The 19,716-nt window shown below is 33.5% G+C and overlaps 2 protein-coding genes and 3 long non-coding RNA genes across 8 annotated transcripts in view; 2 read left to right on the forward strand and 3 right to left on the reverse strand.

Annotated features, from left to right (window-relative positions):
• Positions 1-19,716, reverse strand: part of Nacp60e (Na channel protein 60E) — a 398,987-nt gene that overhangs the window by 147,275 nt on the left and 231,996 nt on the right. The window lies entirely within an intron of this gene.
• On the reverse strand, positions 5,836-6,628 carry LOC135123950 (uncharacterized). The gene is made up of 3 exons (XR_010279724.1): positions 6,546-6,628; positions 6,249-6,488; positions 5,836-6,195 (listed from the first exon to the last, which is right to left on the reverse strand). It is a non-coding gene; the product is annotated as an uncharacterized LOC135123950 (long non-coding RNA).
• LOC135123951 (uncharacterized) lies at positions 7,204-8,035 on the forward strand. Its single transcript, XR_010279725.1, has 3 exons — positions 7,204-7,311; positions 7,360-7,593; positions 7,643-8,035. It is a non-coding gene; the product is annotated as an uncharacterized LOC135123951 (long non-coding RNA).
• LOC135124159 (uncharacterized) lies at positions 13,382-15,481 on the forward strand. The gene is made up of 4 exons (XR_010279769.1): positions 13,382-13,850; positions 13,900-14,081; positions 14,131-14,828; positions 14,881-15,481. It is a non-coding gene; the product is annotated as an uncharacterized LOC135124159 (long non-coding RNA).
• LOC135124172 (uncharacterized) lies at positions 16,757-17,591 on the reverse strand. Its single transcript, XM_064049054.1, has 3 exons — positions 17,524-17,591; positions 17,052-17,285; positions 16,757-17,005 (listed from the first exon to the last, which is right to left on the reverse strand). The coding sequence occupies exons 1-3, from the start codon at positions 17,544-17,546 to the stop codon at positions 16,768-16,770; spliced, it is 495 nt and encodes a 164-aa protein (XP_063905124.1). The 5' UTR covers positions 17,547-17,591; the 3' UTR covers positions 16,757-16,767.

Below are 19,716 nucleotides of genomic sequence, written 5' to 3' on the forward strand. Positions count from 1 at the left end.
AGAAAAAAATATTATTTATATAATTTCTATTCTTTTAATAAATACATAGAAGCTTTGTCCAATTTTTACATATCATTTCAAAATGTGTAATGGTGTATTTCTGTGCAGGTTATTTGAGTCAACAAATCAATTTTAATTTAATCGATGAGAAAGATATTTACTTGTGTTTACATCTATAATAATAATTAACAACACAGTTGCTTTATGAAAGCACTATTTAGTGAAAAAAAGACATATGTAGGTGTATCAGTGTTTTTTTAAGAGTCAACAAAAGTATCTTTCATATAAAATATAAATTTTGTACTATCTAGAATTTGATCTACATGAAAAGATAGGATAGTTTTTATTTAAATTTTATTGCAAATTAAATGTGTATTATACGTAATTATTGGGTACTTCTATGAATTCCTAATTGATGGCGGTGTGAGTTAATTTATCGATACAACTGTCTACCAACTCTCTAACATCGTTTGACATCCAGGTTGCGTAGACATCCGATAGAGAGCGTAAATACTGAGCCACAGCAAAAACAACTAGTTTAAATATAAATATCACGTGTATTAAAGTAAAAGTTATGACACTGCAATTGGAAACACTTTTAAAAACATTCCGTTAGCATAAGTCATTAATTTTGAAATCTCATTTCCTTTCTTGATATTACAAATGTGTCTTTAAAACAGATTGTTTTTTTAATTTAATATAATATAAGTGGTCATGACTAAGCTATCCAATTGAGAAAAATTAGCTTTTTTCTAGCAGTAAGTTGTTAAAAGTTTTTTTTTCCTTTTTATTTTTATCTAGGAAAATTTATCTCAAAATCCTAAACATGGATGGTGGTCATTTCCACTAAGTAATATTTTACTTGATCTTTTAATATTAGATTGTTTATGAGATAAAATAAGATCCAGTCGTAACCCTATATTTGTTTTTATACACAAAGTTATGTTATCATATTCTGAGTAATTTAATTAAAAATTCTGAAGTCTTGGGATAGTGTTATTAACTTATTAAATACTTAATACACATATGCCAAAATATACGTCAGATCTTATACCGAATATTTGGCATAAACGTTACTAAATCATCAGTCAAACAACCACACAATAGAACACCTAATTTATCTGAATATCACTGTTCTGAAAATATTTTTTAATATATGAACCTAAGAGTTTATTTCACAATAAATATTTTACTTGTAGTATTCTTATTTTACGCAAAATAAGATCTTATTTATGTAATTCCTATTCTTTTAATAAATATATCAAGCTTTGTCCAATCTTTACACATCATTTCAAGATGTGTAATGCTGTACTTTGTTTAGTTTATTTAAATCAACATATCAGTTTTGTTTGAAATTTACTCGATGAGAGAGAGATATATATTTGTTTTTACATGTAAAATAATAATTAACAACACAGTTGCTTTATGAAAGCACTGTTAAGCAAAACATACAGGTATAGCAGCGTTCTTCTAAGAGTCAACAAAAGTATCTTTCAGGTAACTGGATTTAACACAACTTAACTTAACAATATTTCGGAGCAATTGCCTGATGAAGATATTGCATAGCGAAACACATACGTGTAGTTTAAAAACAAACAAATTTCGTGTTAAATAATGAATTACTCAATGATGCATTTCGTACACAGGGGTATTATTTTTTATGTCAGCTACGATAGTTGCCAATGCGATTTGTATTTCACCACACTTTAAAATACTTTTGCAAGCATCCCTTGAACGTAGTCATTATTTATATGAACACTGTTAATACCGAAAGCGATTGCACCAAACAAGACGAACTCTACGTGATAAGGAGTATATCGTCAAGTTTGGTACTAGATGCTTCGGAGCCTGTTGTCAACAACGTTACAGGGCAATTAATTTCAATTTTTGATTTGCACTAATACTTACACCCTAGAACTCCAGTGGACTATAACCATGAGATTGAAGAGTGGTACATCCTTACCGTAGATACATCTTCAGAGCAAGAATTTTACATTAACGCAAAAGGTACCATCACCAATGTAGAAACGTTGTGGAATATTGATATACATCACAACTACACAGCCGCAGGAAGTCCGGTAGGACTGCACTCCGAAAAGTCTAATTTGGCCCAACAGTTCATCTTGCATGAAAAATTATTCTTTGCAAAACATGAACCATAAATTGTTAGTCATTATTTTTGTATTAGTATTTTGTTGTTGAAATTTGAAAACACTCAATTATTATTAATAAAGTAATTTTATAGAGTTAACCTGTATTGTGACTCTTCTATTATCAGCGGTTAACTCAAATTCTAACGTAAAGTAAAATATTACTGAATGAAAATGACCACCAGCCATGTTTAGAAATTGAGATAAATTTTCCTAGATTGTATAATAAATAACTAAGAAAAACTTTATAAATTACTACTAGAAAAAAAGCTAATTTCCCTGAATTGGATAGCTTAGCCATGAACACCTACAATGAATTCGAATTCTTCTAATTGTTTACATTCCATAATAATAATTATTATTAACAACACACTTGCTCAAGGTACTATGTTGTGAAACATGTAGACGTGAAGGCGTTCTAATATTAAATTAATATGAAGCTTAAGTTGTTAATTATTATTTAATACTCTCTGATAGATTTATGGTTCTTTACAGGATTCATAGTTTTGAAATCGCGCTTGTAGTAAGAACTTAAGTAACTCGATTCTTATCAAATTTTGCCATAGTGTGTATATAAACATTTCCCACGCCATATAAAACCATTCAGTAAACTTCGTCCACTACACAACAATCAATCATAATGGGGTACTTTACACATAAAAGGTACGTTAATTTTATAAAACACGTCGCTATTTTACTAAATGAAAAAGAATAATGGTCACATTTTTTAATCTATATAATAAAAATGGATCGCCAAATGTGTTGCTAAGCGCATAACTCGAGAACGACTCAACCGATTCGGCTAATTTTTGTTTTCAAATATTCGTTGAAGTACGAGGATGGTTCTTACGGAGAGATAAATTTAAAAAATTGACGGAAAAAGTCTAAAAAAAGTCTAAAAATTTTGTATGGGGATCGCCACTTCGAATTAAGTTCAATAGTTGGCGTTCCTGACGACCTGTCGTCTAACTGACGTGTCATACAAAACTAATTCTTCCGTGCGATTGTGAAATAGTTATTTACATTATGACTGCAGTAGGTAACATTTTGCAGGTTGAGGTCCTAATTTGCCACCCGACGCGAAGCGGAGGGTGGCATGGGAGCGAAACCTGCAAAATGTCTAACGCACGAAAATTGTGTTCAATTTTTTCGCTGACATTGATTTTATTTTAAAAAATATTTGTTTTTAAAAATATTTTTCGAAATGGAAATAATTAAGTGACAGTTTATAGACTTGACGTTTACTGAAGGAATCTATAATACCGGCAGCCACGAGATGGCGCCATGTGATTTTTTTTTAATAATTCATTTTTCTAATTCAAAAGTTTTGATCGAACAAAACATGATGTAAAGTAGTATTCTAGTATGTTTCCTTTTATTATTTATACAGAAATTTTTTTATTAGAGCTTCTAGAGGCTAATGCATATTGAATTACTTTGGCACCCAAAGGCGGTAAAGCAACGGTAAATTGGTATTTGGTGCGTAAAGTCATTGTTACGCGGCCTGTCAAAGGTGTATGAATGTTTTGTTTACATGTCAGGAGGCGAAAAAGTATATTGCATTTCAAATCGTTTTTTGTTTTTTCGTAAAAAAAAACGTCGTTTATTTTAAGAAAAGTCTTGGTTAAAGTGAATTTAGTTACACATTGCGAAAGTTTCTTATTATTTTTGATCTGCCATTCTATTTACCTATATTCACTTTGTTGGTTTCGACAAAACCTCAAACTTTACCGTTATTCGAGGATTTAATTTGAAGTTTTCAATATTTTAAAATTCTCAAGACAAAATTTACAGATTTGATTGACTGTGAAAATAATTCTGTGTCGTTTTATGAAGTTCATTACAATTCCGAGAACACGACAAGCTGACATGGGTCCACGAAGTCAATCTGCAATGATTTATTTCATGGATAATTCGGATATGGGAGTTGATCAGCGTTGTGCTCATAATCAACATAATCAAACATTGAAGCGAGACATTGGGTGGTATGAATAAAACTAAGTAGATACTCATATTCGAAGTACGAAGTACCTACTTCATTATTACTCTTATATACCTGAGCATCTACTCTATGTACTGAGTACCTACTTGGAAACATTGTATCTCTCCGGACACAAATTGAACATCTACGCGTTATGTGAGCATTTAATCTAAAAATGAGCATCGGCGTGGCAAATAACTGAGCTGTCTGTAAAGCAGCTCAGAAAACGAGTAGGATCGTTGGAAGAGTGAATTTTAACGAAACGTGGCGAGTGAGCCATTCCATCAATTTTTTGGGGGGAATAAATAAATCTTCTTGACAATTTACCATGCTTACAATAACTTTAAAACGTCTGCAAGATCTCAAAGTATTCATTTCTGTAACTCTTGAGTTATTCACTAAAATAAATTGACTGATCCATATATTTTTTGAGTCACTGTAAAAGCAAATCTAAAAAATATGAATACAGTGATAAATTACGAAAATATACTGATGATATTTTGCACATTTTGATAGGATTTATTCGGCAAAATCTTGAGATGACGTCATCAAGTTTTTGGGCTTGATAAACAGATATATTTTGATTAAAAACCTACCATGTTAAACAGTAACTTCAAAACGTCTACAATCTGCAATATTTCGAAAATTCAGTTTTGCAATTCTTGATTCAATCAATAAGATAAATTGACTCAGTGATTAATTTTTTTGAGACACCCCCTATAAGCAAAACTAAAAAATATGAATGGAATGATAAATCACAAGTATAGTCTCATCCTATTTTGGACATTTTAAATAGGATTCATTTGTCAAAATTTTGGGCTGACGTCATCAATTTTTTGGAGGGGATAAGTAAATATATTTTGAATAAAAATTTATTATGCTTATCATATGGTTAAAATATCTGCAAGATTTCAAAGCATTCGGTTTTGCAGATTCAAAATTAAATTGTAGGTGAAACGAAGTTCACGGGGTCGGCTAGTTAAAAAATATAAAGAAATCTATCCTTCTTCTACAAATTATTAGTAAACAAATTTGGAATTAAATAAGTATATAAATAAAAACAGGGTTGACATTTCCATTCTACCTACAGGTGCATACGGTTTTTTTTCGGGTAACTTATTGTTACGTTGTACGGGTGATTTAAAATCGGCGTGGGTAAAACTCAAGAATTTATTTCTCAATAGCTCGAATTTACACGACTTGTTACAGAGCGATTATGTGTAAAATAATTCTGGCGCAACTTCACTGTACCCTCGTAGACTGAATTGACTGAATCCAGCTCTCGCTGTCTGGACTACACTAACTGCTCCCAACGGTGGTTCCCATTTCTCGAAGGTCTTCGTCACCGTTTCTAGGCTTATTCTCGAACACCCGTCGCGACATACGCTTCCAGGCTGTTCTCCGGCCGCCGTCACGGACAATAAGTCATCGCCGCCGTATGTACTAAAACCCATAGGCGTCGTACGGGAGCGGCGTGTGGGTTTATTTCGTAACATTATGCAAAATTCAATACTTAGATTTATGTACTATTTTTTTAGCAAATCTCTGCCACCGCATCCTTTTTACCTACATACGAGTATATAGAGAACAATTGCACCATAGATGTAACAGATGCGAATTATACAGCCGGAAATTACGTACAAGTTTTGCCGAATAATCTAACCCCAGCGCGGGAGTTCACTATGGAAAAAAAACTTCTGATAATAATTTATGCAGCAAATAAACTATAATGAAAATATATTAGTGTGTACATTTTGGGAACAATTAGAATAAAAATATCACACAACAGTTTTTCTATATTTAATTTGTGATCTAAATCTGTCCACTGACTCGATTAGCTCCAATGTAAATTCTTGGTTTGGGTAGTCTCCATCTTTCCACACGCCTAAGGGAGCTCCAGGCTTGTAATCAGAATATGTAATGTCTAAATTCTGAAATCTCATGGCATTCGTTATTTTCGAATTTGTACCAATAAACCATTGCTGAGACATTGAATTTTCGTCTAGATCATGACATTTAACATTGCAGAAATCTGCGGTACAGTTTTCAATATCCAGTGCTAGCCTGAAAGATAATTACACTTACTTTATTTATTTTTTTAAATGGAGTTTTTGTACCCAGTAAAGTTGTTGATAATGTGAAACAAACCAGGGTGTCCTAGGCGTTCGATTTTCCATCCCTGGCCATCAGTTTCACCACGTGTATGCACTACAGTGTCTGACGGAAATGAAGGATCAAAACTAGCAACTACTAATCCACAAGCATTGCTTACGATTGCGTATAGATTATCTTCCACAGTACAATCCCCTTGTACTAGTAGATGCTTTGAATTAAATACTAGCACGAAAACTAAGACACTGTAACATTTTGGCATTTGTTGAGTAATTATATTTAGTGTACTTAAACATACTTACAGTATTTGTTTTTCAGAAATCATTTCTGCGGCTTAAGTGGAACTGGTTTAGCGAAGTTTGGAAACGAGTTTATAACATTTTAGATAACAATCAAGAATAAGGATAAAAAAATATCAAATCTTTTTTAATTGGTTTTTGTTTTTATTTTCATTAAAAAAACAATAGTTAATTAATTTCTGTTAAGAAAAAGATCTATATCATGCTTATCTTTTTAGCAAATGGTTTATTGCGTAAAAAATTTAACAAAGAAAAAATATTTTCGTGTGAGTTTAAGATGTAGGAGCATTATACTAGTTTATCTTTGGTTTGATGATATAAAATGGTCGTATTGAGAATATGTTAGAAACCCATTTCCAAACAAGTCATTTGTAGTAGAAAATCCATTGAAACACAATGATCTTCTACAACACCGAATATATAACATTTTAGATAAGACTTAAAAACATGGATAAAAAAATATCAGATCTTTTTTAATTGGTTTTTGTTTTTATTCTCACTGAAAAAACAATAGTTAATTAATTTCTGACAAGAAAAAGATCTATATCATGCTTATCTTTCTTGCCATAGTTTATTGCGTAAAGAATTGAACAAAGAAAACATATTTCCGTTTGAGTTTAAGACGTAGGAGCATTATACTGATTATCTTTGGTTTGGTGATATAAAATGGTCGTACTGAGAGTATATTAGAAAGCCATTTCCAAACAAGTCATTTGTAGTAGAAAATCCACCGAAACACAATGATCTTTCACAACAGGCAACCAGTGATGTAAGTACACCCTTCACGTCAAGTAAATAAGTAATAAATAATTTCTAGCCGCATATATTTCTCCATCTTATTATTTTACACAAATTTAGTATCAATATTTGGAGACTGCAACGCTGAAAACCGATTGTTTGTCATTAGAAGCGTACCATCTGGGTTAGTTGTTTCTGCTAGTGAGCTTCCGTACATCACAATACATGTTTACACTGGCGGTGAAGAGCAGTTATGGAAGTTCGAACGAGGAAGCGAACCTAATTATTACCATATAATTAATAACGCCACAGGGTACTTAGTAAAAAAAAATAATTTGTTCTATAATGAAAATTGTTCACAGGGTTGTGTTAGATATTGCAAATTGTGTCGGCGATCACTGCGACGTTTTTGGTAACCCAAGGAATGATGCATTGAAACAACAGGAGTGGATTATAAATTCAAACACGAAGATCGTTAATGCTGCGGTTGTTCAGAATTTGGATATAACTGATGGAAACTATACTTCCGGAGCTCGTCTAGGACTGTGGCACGATGGTCAACTTCCACAACAAGAATTTTTTCTACAAGAAAAATTATTTTTGGATGAAATTATAAATAGACTATCCACAGACTAGAAAAGCGACACATACTGAAAAACTTATTGCTGTTAAATTTATGTAAATCTTTCAATGATAATGTTGGTTTTTGTGACAAAACAAATTTGTAAAAGAAATATACACAAATAAGGCAAAAATGAGTATCATTTAATTATGGTGACACCGGTACAAAGTAAAAAAATTGTTCGAAGGCTATTTCGCAAATGGCCAGCAATCAGGCAAGGCTTCTATCATTACGTGTAGGTACTAACAACAAGTACTAGTTTGAATTGTCGAATGTGACTGTACTAACTGCAGATTTGGGCGTGGTGTTTTGATCTGTTAACAACCCTACAGGTTGTTTACTTTTTATTTGTACTAATAGTTGCCATCTAGAACTATATTGGCCTCCTATAACTACTATGGTGAAGAATCTAGTACGCTTCTGTTATTAAAAAATGTAAACTATATAAAGTACCGTATCAACTGAGGGAGGACGGTATCATTCAAACCAAGACTTTATTTTACAAGAAATAATTTTTGTGGATAAACAGAATAAAGTGTGTCTGTTATAGAAGATAAAATATGAAAAGTAATCAGTTAATAAACAGTTCAAAATAAACGCAACTAAAGTCTATTTGTTATAAGAATTCCATAGTCTTGTAAAACCGTAACAAATAATAATTCTCAAACGTTACTATTTTTGTCTCACTTTTTCTCATTGCGGTTAAGATAATACGTATTGCCTAGCATTTTAGGGGCGGTCCTAAAGACCTACCGCAAGGTGCGTGCAAAGCAGAAGTTCTCAAACAAGAAGTACTGTTTTGTTGAACTTGAAAAGGAGATGTTTAATGAAACAGATGAAATGTAAATTTTAAGGTGTTATGTTTAATTTTCAGAATACCTTACTAATGGGAAAACGCATTAAGATTGTGCAACTGTACGGTGGAAACTGTTTATTCGATTTTGCATTTTGCCTGCAACAAAACGTAACTGTTTGAGAACCTGTGTCAAATTTCGGGTTTCACTCCGATGTGTTTTCTCTCTCGTACATCCGCTTAAGTTAAAATGAGATAGCGTTTTGTTATTCTTGTTTCTCACAGCATAACCCAAAGTACCGGTAATGGAAAAAAGAGAAAATGAGGGGCGGTTATGGGTTTATTTCGTAACAATACAATCTCACTAAAGTTCCTGCACTGTGGATATTATCCAATACGTCCATATTCCAGGATATTTCAACATTGGTAATTGTACCTTTCGTATTAACCATAAACTCTTCTATTGAAGCTGCATGCTTCGTGTTTCAATTTTAATATTACATATACCGTAATTTTTGTTAGTATGTATACAGGGTGTTATTGAAAGGTACGTACAACAAAATGGACTCGGTTATTTGAATTTTTCGTATAAATTTTGAGGTTATGTAAAAAAAGTCTAAATACAAAAGTTGTAGATCCTTTTATTACCTAGAACTTTGCTATTTAACTTTTTTCGATAGGACTTGTAGTTTTGCCGGAAATCGTGATAAACCGTTTTTTACCCTTAAAAGCTCACCCTCTTCCACTTCCCGACCTCAGGTCGCCCGTAAATTATTTTTTCTTTTATTTTTGTTATATTTTCTTCCTTTTACAATGGGTATCATCCTGTTCTAAATTATTTTGTTCTCAAAAATTATCGGCCCTGGCCTATTAGGCAATATGCTTAATGACTAATGTTTCAGGTATTATGCATAATTCCTAATGTTTCCGGTTATTATGCATAATAACTGACAAGTTTTAGTTATAATTCCTAAAATATCTAGTTATTATGCATAATAACGTATTTTGGATATTAGCTTTAACATATATATGATCGAAAGAAAAAACTCTTGATGTTGGCATTGCAGCTATTTGATTCTTTATTGGGCAGTTCTTGACCGTAACAGTCTAACTAAACAAGGAATTCCTTGGTGTTGCCAGCATCATTATTTTTAAAATAAATTGCACGATGAACGAGATCTCTTGATTTCTGAGGTTCCTTCATTAAAAATTGTTTTCAAAACAGTCCTATTTAGATAAAATCGATATTTCATTGTGCAGCTGCAAAATAATAAAATCTTGACGTATACATCTAATCGTTAATAATTTTATCATATTATTTGATTAGTTAAGTATTGTGTTAATTATTTTCGTAAGTGTTTTTATTCCAAGTAATGATCAGTACCGGTCCCAATCCTAAGATATGTATCTTTTACGTATTTCATGATATTATCAATATATTATCACGATACCAATGGTTTGTCACTAGAAGCTCAGCTTGGGAGGGGGGGGGGGGGGGTGAAGAAAAAAAATGACAAAAAGTGGTCGAAGGTTATGTCGACCAAATTTTCCTCGTCCGTGAAGTCCATAACGCTCTTTTGAAATATTATAAAACTTCGCTTTGCGATTTGTGGAGACGGCAGAAAGGTAAACGTCGAGAAAACATGAAAGTAGCCAGACGCCCGATGGATTCAATTACAATACTTCCTTAGCGTACGCTAGGGAAGTAGCAATTAATAACTGGCACAGATGAGAAGAAATAAACGGGATTATCTACGCGAAAAGATTAGCTGTTATCCGTGAATGTAAAACTGGTTGTCTACATCATGTAAATAAAACAAAGTGATGATTTGATGAAACTAAATTATAATCTGATTCTCTTTTCTCACGTTTTGTGTTTTTAGGTTACTTGGTCTAGACGTAGTCGAGTTAAAAAACATTGGAAGACGTTTTATGAAAGAGTTACACACAAAAACTGCATTTCATTAATAAAATAATCGTGTAGATTTAATTTGTATTGTGTTTATTTTACTGGAAAAATCTGTCATAATTATCAATGTTATAAAAAATCACCTAACTTAATTAAAGATAGTATCTTTCTACTTTTCTATTTTGACGATATCACTTAGGTTTAATTTTCATTGATAAATTAAAATGATTATATCATATTGTTTTGCATTGTATTGTGTCTGTGTCGAAACTTGATGAGTTATTTTATGCTTTCTTATCATTATTTTGCATAGATTAATAAATATTAGGCCTATGTGTCATTCAGTAATCCATCAGTTATTAATTTAAAATAAAAATTGTTTTACTTTTAAGTATCTGAGGATTAGAAGATAGGTCCTAAATTTATTTTTTTTTATTAATTAAACAATTAATAACTTAATTTCTTGCTACAAAGGTAGTTTGAAGAATCTTGTTACGTTGAACGGGTGATGAAAATCGGCGTGGGTGATACTCAACAATTTATTTCTCAATAACTCCAATTTACACAACTGACTTCGCAGCGATTATGTACAAAATAAATCCGGCGCAACTTGACTGAACTGGCTGAAGAATGATCGTTCCCGAAGGTGGCCGCTATTTAAAGCTATGTTTCTCAATCGCGACTTCCCCTTCCACGCTTTTCTCCGGCCGCCGTCACCGACAATGAGTCATCATTGCCGTACGTACTAGAACCCATAGGCGTCGTACCGGAACGCCGTATGGGCTTCTTTCATAACAATATTTAGTGTACCTGAACATACAGTATTTGTTTTACAGAAGTCATTGCTGCTGTATAGTTGGAACTAGTTTAGCGAAGTGTGGAACTGTAATTGCTAACATTTCAGTTAAGAATATTTTTTTATTGATTTCTGTATTTCTACTCGTCAAAATTAATTGATTTTTGTTTGTTAATTACCTTCTGTCTATAAAAGTATCTCATCAAGCATATCTTTTTGTTTAAGCGTTATTTCGTCGAAAACTGAAAAAAGGAACGATTTATACATCACATAATTTGCACATGGTCCTTCACTAAAAAATTTCCACAGCTAAAAAAACAACACGTACTGAAAAATTTATTGACGTCAAATTTATGTAAAACTTTCAATGATAATGTTCATTTTTGCGACAAAACAAACTAAAAAAAAATACAGAAATAGAGGGGGAAAATGCGTATCATTTAATTATGACACCAGTACAATCAAAAAAATTTATTATTATTATTATTATTAATAATATTATTAAAGAAGCGACCGGGCAGAGGTTTGTTCGAAGATTTTTTCGCAAATGGCCAGCACTCAGGCAAGGCTGCTATAATTCCGTGTAGCTATTAACAACAAGTAATAGCACAATAATAGATTTGTTGAATGCGACTGTAATAATTAATAGCAGAGTTTTGTGGTTGACTGGTGATTGCTGTGTAGTAGAGGATGTTTACTGAATGTATGTGTACGATGTGGCAGAATGTATAAACCTACTTGTACCTGTATATACCCGGTACCAAGAATTTGATAAAAAAAATGTTGCCAGAGCTGTTCAGTACTTCAAGTAAAAGTACTTGAAGTAATACTTCAAGTACTTTAAGTATTTCAAGTACTTTACTTGAAGTACTGTTATATTTAGGTACTTGGTACTTGGTACTTGGAGTATTTCTAAAATGTACTTGAGTTTAGTACTTGATTTTGCCAAGTACTTTACTCCAAGTAGTTCACTCAGTATTTTAAATATCCTTGAATTACTTGAAGTATGAAAGTGGAAATTTCAAATACTTTAGTCTCTATTTTACGAAGTTTTCACATCTCAAAATAGGGTCTGTTAAATACTTGAAGTTATTAATTCAATTATTTGATTAGATGTATTTTTATAGTAAAATCGTGTTTGTTTCCTGTGAGGTTATATTTTGATCTGTGATTGTGGATAGTGGATATCTTATCCACAATATGACGTACATTTCATAGGTACTTGCATAATGCCGATAGATAGGTAGGTAAGAAAATTAATGTCATAAATATGTCATTTGAGAGTGGATGACCACAGCAGAAGGGTCGGAGATCTGTGTAAAATTTTCAGCGATGTAAAGTTGTGAATATATGAATTTTGTCTTTTTTGTATTTTGGTCTGGAACTTAACTTTGCGGGTAGTTTTTCAGTACCTTCCCCGTACCCCAAAGGGAATCGGGTTTGTTGACATACCTGCTAAAGTGCAAGGTCGGATTTGAAGATATTTGAGAAATGATTCAGTACTCGTTCAAAAAGATATTTATTCTTTCATTAGTTTCGTAACGACGCCGTGTATTTGTCAGTAAAAAGCCTGGTCAGGGCGGAGAACTCGGCAGGGGATTATCCCTTTTATTATAATAGCAATAGCTAATGGCAGGTACAGACTTTCATATTCGCCTCTTCCTCGTAGAATTTAAACACAATTTTATGTTAAATATTTTGCAGTTTAATTTTCTTTATCATGTTAGACACTCGTTTTTTACAAAATTTTCTTTTTTTGTTTATACATGGTTCAGCCATCTAAACTTAGTTTGTTATTACTACTTATATTTTCTCACATTACAGTTTCAAATAATCTGTTAAATTGTATGAATTATTTGAACACCAACAATTTAAAAAGACGTAATGCAGAAAAGCTTTTTTCTGAAAAATTTCAGTTTCACAAATCCGGCCCTGTGCACTTTCACAATGGGTAATAATTAGAGGTGCTGTAAACTATACTCAGGATCACGAAGCAATGCGTACACGTCATGGATGACGTAGATCCGTTACCAACACTAAATCAAAAATACGCGCCGCAATACGTGGCAATACGGATCAAAATCGATCAATTTGGGGGAAATTATATTGGTACGACTGATAGCGAAACATATGCTAAAGTTTTATCGATTTCACAAGTGTCATTGGTGTCAACTTTGGTTATGTTGTGTTATTGTTTGATTTTTCGCGTTTTTCTACTTTTCTGCTCGTGTAATCGTATCAGTTCTTTTCAGAACTATAACAGTTCTTTATAGAACTCCAAGTTAACTGTCCTGTACCGTGGTACGTGTCGCTTGCTTCAACGTAAACATTCCACCATGCCGAAGCCCTTGCACAAAGATGTAAAGCAAATGGACGATAATTTAGTGGACTATTTTGCTAAAGAACGCGATAGCGGGGAACCTCTTTTACCACTAACAGCTGTTCAAGACGTAAGTAGGTGTATTTTATTACAATTACTAATGCAGTCACATTGTACAGAGGGTTGCTGCTGCTGTGGGTGTATGTGTGCGAACAGTGAACTCCGTGGTACAAAAAATAAAAACCGGAGAAGGTGTACATTCTCCCAAAAAATAGAGACCCCCGAACAAAGCAAGTGTGTGATATTAGCACTTCGGAGCAGTGTGCTATTCAAGAATGCTTATATGGAATGGTCGAAGAAAGTATGAATTTGATGCGCACGCCTTATAGATACTAACGACTATTTTACAGAAATACATGTTACACGATCGCCATTAATTGATTGCTTGAAGGAGAAACATATATTTGAGGGTTCTGTGAGCTCGTTAAGAAAAATTTTACATTCTCAATTGGGTTTCGTTATTCGCCAACCAGTGTACGGAAGCGTCTTATGGAATTACAACATGTTGTTCATGCAAGAACCAAATTCTTACGTGAATACATGCACAATCAGCAGAACCCAAATTCTTTGCCATGTGTATATCTTGATGAAACATGGATATTTGAAAATGGTTCGGTAGTTAGGTCATTGCAAGACGATAGTGTCATAAGTATCAGGATGTTCAAAATAGAAGGGAAAATTTAGTAATGTGTCAGTTTCACGTTAGTTATTTATTCTTCTCACTATATTTTAGGTATATTGTATTACATGCAGGTACAAGCAATGGATTTATTGATGAAGCAGCGCTAGTATTTTCTTCTAATACCAAAAATCCAGACTATCATGGCGAAATGAATCAACAGAATTTTCTCAAGTGGTTTCAATTGCTCATGAACCTTGAAGAACCACCACAGATTATTATAGACAATGCAAGCTACCACAGTACCTTTGCAAACAAATGTCCCAGTGGTTCATGGAAAAAAGCAGAAATTCGTGAATGGCTTTAACAACATGACATAAGTTCAGATTCACAGCTGTTAAAAACGGAACTTCTTCATTTGGTTGCACAGTAATGCATATACTATTCTCTATCGTTTCATTTAAAATATCATGTTTTTCAGAAATAAACCTCCAAAAACGTATGTTGCCGTGAATTGGGCCAACAGAATGGCCATAGAGTATTGCGATTGCCGCCATATCATTGTGTGTTTAACCCTATAGAAAATACTTGGGGAATTACTACAAATTTTTATTCCAAACACATTGGGCGTGATGGTTATGGTCAAAAAATTCCGTGGAAATGTGGAAAGAAGCGTTAGCACATGTCACGCCCACAATGTGGAAAAATACTGTTGACCATATGAATAAAATAATACGGGAGTGGTGGGAACGGGAATTAGTATTTGACCGTGAAGAGATTGCGCCGTTTATAATCGACATTAACGAAGATTCACATTATAGTTTTAGTGATTATGACAGTGAAGATTCTAATACTGCAGAGGGCATTCAGCCACTGTAACATGTAGGTTATTTTCCATTACCATCCTAATTGATTGTACTAGCGGCATGTTCTGCTGATGTCTTTTATAATCACACTATCACTTCACTGGCCAAATATACAAATCACTGGTCAGACGACGACGTTGTGCAACATGCATACTTATTATTGTTTATACTTTACTTTTGTATCTATTCCATGTCAATAAAGTAACTTATTCTGTAGATGTGACGTGCCTATTGTGGCATTGAAGACGGTAAGCATATTTCTCTAACTTGAAGCCTGTCACAACTGTTCAATGCTGTCTGTTTGAGACGTATGTTAACATTCTCGTTGGTAGCTTTAAGTACAGTATGAAGCCTTGTACCACCCTCCAAGTATGTGTTTAACACCCAATTGTCAGCAGTTTTTACCAGCAGTCAATGCAAAAATGAACGTTCTTAAAGCCAGTCATTCACGTTCCAACGCCGGGGTACGATTGTATTGGATACAACTGCTGTACAATTTTGCTGAAAAGCAGCAGTACACACACGTTACGACCTTGCAGTTAAAAATTTGCGATCGTGGTGGCAACATGTCCGAAGAAAATGGACTTTTATACCTGCTTTCACGGTTTGTATAACATACACTGTCCCCACACGATTAAGTTTCCAACCAATACAACACGATTGTACTGCTGCAGACAGACTTGTTCACCAACCGTCCACATCCAACCGATTTGCTTGATCGCATACACAGATGTTCGAAAACACTTCAATTTTGTCATATCCTACACAATTGTACCGCGGCGTTGGAACGTGAGTGGCAGGCTTCAGTGACTAGGAACACGTGAAAGGGGTTACAATTGTGATCTTTCCTGTGCCTGAGTTTGTAATTCATAGCGTCTATGCAGCCTGCAGCATGCCCTTGTATGCTGAAACACTGCAAGTGTAGCTTATTTCTAAACTGTTGCTTCACACTAACGGTCTTCTCATGCTATAATCATAAATAGAACAAACCAAAACAATAACAAGCCGACATGTTTGTTGACAGTTTTCAAACCGATTCATTTGTATAATAAACGTGGTAGACGCATGACGTCATACAGAGTCCGTGACGTGTACGCATTGCTTCGTGATCCTGACTATACCCACAAACTGTTGCCTGCACCAAAACATAACTAAAATGAGATAGCGTTTTGTTATTCTTGTTTCTCACAGCATAACCCAAAGTACCGGTGGTGTAAAAAAGAGAAAATGAGTTTTACGATATCCTGGAAAAATTATAACAAATAATGTATACAGGGTGATTGCGTCCATTGCATTACATTAAAAACAAGACTTAATTCTTTCAGCAACATCAAACTTTACACAAACATTGATATTTGTCTGGTGTAAACACCAGGAACGTGTTAAAAATCATATCGAAAAATAGCTTGAAACATTTTATTGCAACTGAGTGACAATACTTGTTTTATAATACAATAGTAATATAGTAATAATAACTAATAATAACCATCATTAATAATAGCTCATGTTGTATAAGAATACTTTTCCTGCAAGATGAATTGTTGAGCCGTACCACCATTTTCAGGGTACAATCCCACTCGAGTTCCTGCATTGTGTTTATCATTGAATACGTCCATATTCCAGGTCGTTTCTACATTGGTAATGGTACCTTTCGCGTTAATCATAAACTCTTGTTTTGAAGCTTCATTTACAGTTAGCATGTAATAATCTTCAGCGTAATCCTTATAGGACAATGGTGTTCTACGTCGCAACTATTAGTTCAAATAAAAACTAAACGTTTATTTACCCTGTAGCGTTGTTGACAATGCGGAACAAACCAGCATGGCTACCCCGCTCAAACCTCCAAAGTTGTTCAGGAAGTCCTGTGTAATGTTGTATCTGGATCTGATCTGGTATGGAAGCGTCTAGTACCAAACCTGACGATATACCTCTTATAGAGTATAGTTCATCTTCTTTGGTGCAGTCACATGCGGCACTAACAGAGATCGTGCACGCAACAATTAGAAGAATCAACGAATACCTGTAAATATGTTTTGAAAATATGACAAACTGCACGTCACAGCACAAAATCTAGTTGTTGATATTTTTTGTTAGACATTATTACTGTCATCAAAAAGAAAATGATGTTTACTTGTACAGTTCGGAGGTTGAAAATAAAAACTAAAACTACTTTGTTATAATAATGATGATAATTAATTTAAATAAAATATCTAACAACGCATTTTAGAAGTTCGACATGTTATTCAAAATTCAGATACCTTTTATCCGTAACGTAGCCCATTATGGTTGATTGCTGTGTACTGGAGGAAGTTTACTGAATGTATGTGTACGGTGTGGCTAAATATATATATATATACACCCAGTAGCACGAATTTGATGGGAAAATTTTACCGAAATCTGTTTTTATCAGTTATTAAATATTTGGCACTATCTAAAAAAACTGTAATCCATTATTTAGATAATTAACACTCAGTTTGTTTATTGTAAATTATCAGCTATTTTAATTTCTTTAGAAAATTAAGTCTTTATACCCAGCAAAATCTTTGATAATGTGGAATAAACTTCGAAACGTAATTTCTGACCGTTGTAACGATTGATCTATCGTTCAGATCAGCAGTGGAGAGTACTTAACCAGAAACAACTCTTTTAATATAATAGTATAAATAATCTTCCGAAGTACAATCCGCTAGTACTAGATTGGAATAAAGTGTTAACACGAAAACGAAGAATCTGTAAGATCTTGGTATCGACGTAATTATAAATATGTATTTAGTGTACGTAATAGTTATTTATATATCAAGCGCCGAAAATGAGACGCGCGAGGGATGCAAAGCCATTTCGGCGCGAGATATATACAACATTTTTTGTGTTGCTTTTTATAAAAAAATATTAAATACCATTACTATTTTCATTAATAAAAAAACTAGTGAAATTGTGTTGTAACGAAAATATGTTGCCACTACCTTCTCCGTTACCATAGCAATCAATAATAATTCCGAAAAAATTGTATGAAAACTTTGAAACTGGTGCCGATAAAGTGAATTCGCGGTAAAATGAATGATTATGCAGAAAAATACGTTGGAGAGCATTGTCGGTGTTGCTTCTTGCGAAATCTCGCACTCGGTATGAAGACGAGTTGAAAAAATTCACAAAATGGTGAGACGATAACAAAATTAAAAATAGACATACTGAGACGGAAATTAACTGCAAAATTACTATGTCTCTCTTAAATATGTTTTAAATTTCTTATTCTGAAAAGACGACTACGTATATCAAGAAAAAGGCAAAATATAAGCCCCGCCCACCCACCCTGCCGCAATTGTGATGATTTTTTTTATTCGTCGTGGGCCAAGAGGGCGAAGTTTCACTGCAGAATCCTTATGTCTGTACAAGAAAGTACCATGTAATTTCTCGTAGAAATATAAGGATTTTACAATTAAACTCCGTCCTTTGGCTTACAACGAATAAAAAAATCATCCGAATCGAGATAGGGCGGGTGGGCGGGGCTTATATTTAATCTTTTTTTCTTAACATACGTAGTATTCTTTGAACAACACGATACTTAAAAATACCTTTCCAATTTCTTGCAGAGAAATAACTATTTTACAGTTAAGCTCCGCCCTCTTGGTTCACGGCGAATAAAAGAAATCATCACACTTGAGATAGGGCGGGTGGGCGGGCTTACATTTTGCCTTTTTGTTTTAACATGTGTAGACTTATTTTCACAACATGAAACTTAAAACATATTAAGAAAAAAGACAAAATATAAGCCCCGCCCACCCACCCTGTCTCAATTCTGATGATTTTTTTATCATCAAGAGCCAAAGAACCAGAATTTAATAGCAAAATCCTTATTATTTCTTCACAAAAAATTACTATGTAATTTCTCGTAGAAAAATAAGGATTTTACAATTAAGCTCCGCCCTCGGCTTACGACGAATAAAAAAATCATCAGAATTGAGATAGGGCGGGTGGGCGGGCTTACATTTTCCCTTTTTGTTTTAATATGTGTAGACTTCTTTTCACAACATGTAACTTAAAACATATTAAGAAAAAAGGCAAAATATAAGCTCCGCCCACCCGCCCTATCTCAATTCTGATGATTTTTGTTAATCATCGAGAGCCAAAGGAACGGAATTTAATTGTAAAATTCTTATTATTTCTTTACAAAAAATTACCATGTAATTTCTCGTCGAAAAATAAGGATTTTACAATTAAGCTCCGCCCCTCGGCTTACAACGGATAAAAAAATCATCCGAATTGAGATAGGGCGAATGGGCGGGGCTTATAATTTGCCTGTTTCTCTTAACATATATAGTATTCTTTGAACAACACGATACTTAAAAATATCTTTTCAATTTGTTGTAAAGAAATAAGCATTTTACAGTTAACGCTGTTATGGTTAACGCGAATAAAAAAAATCATCACACTAGAGATAGGGCTGGTGAGCG

Source organism: Zophobas morio, unplaced genomic scaffold (genome assembly GCF_036711695.1).
Source record: "Zophobas morio isolate AGI-343-1 ecotype UQ-CSIRO unplaced genomic scaffold, CSIRO_AGI_Zmor_V1 ptg000007l, whole genome shotgun sequence".
In the NCBI taxonomy this organism is placed as follows: Eukaryota; Metazoa; Arthropoda; class Insecta; order Coleoptera; family Tenebrionidae; genus Zophobas; species Zophobas morio.

Coding starts and splice junctions, on each gene's coding strand:
- LOC135124172 (XM_064049054.1), bottom strand. CDS start 17,546: ATGGGCTACGTTACGGATAAAAG. Junction 17,286..17,523: donor GGCTACGTTACGGATAAAAG/GTATCTGAATTT, acceptor ACATATTTACAG/GTATTCGTTGATTCTTCTAA. Junction 17,006..17,051: donor ATTGTCAACAACGCTACAGG/GTAAATAAACGT, acceptor GTTGCGACGTAG/AACACCATTGTCCTATAAGG.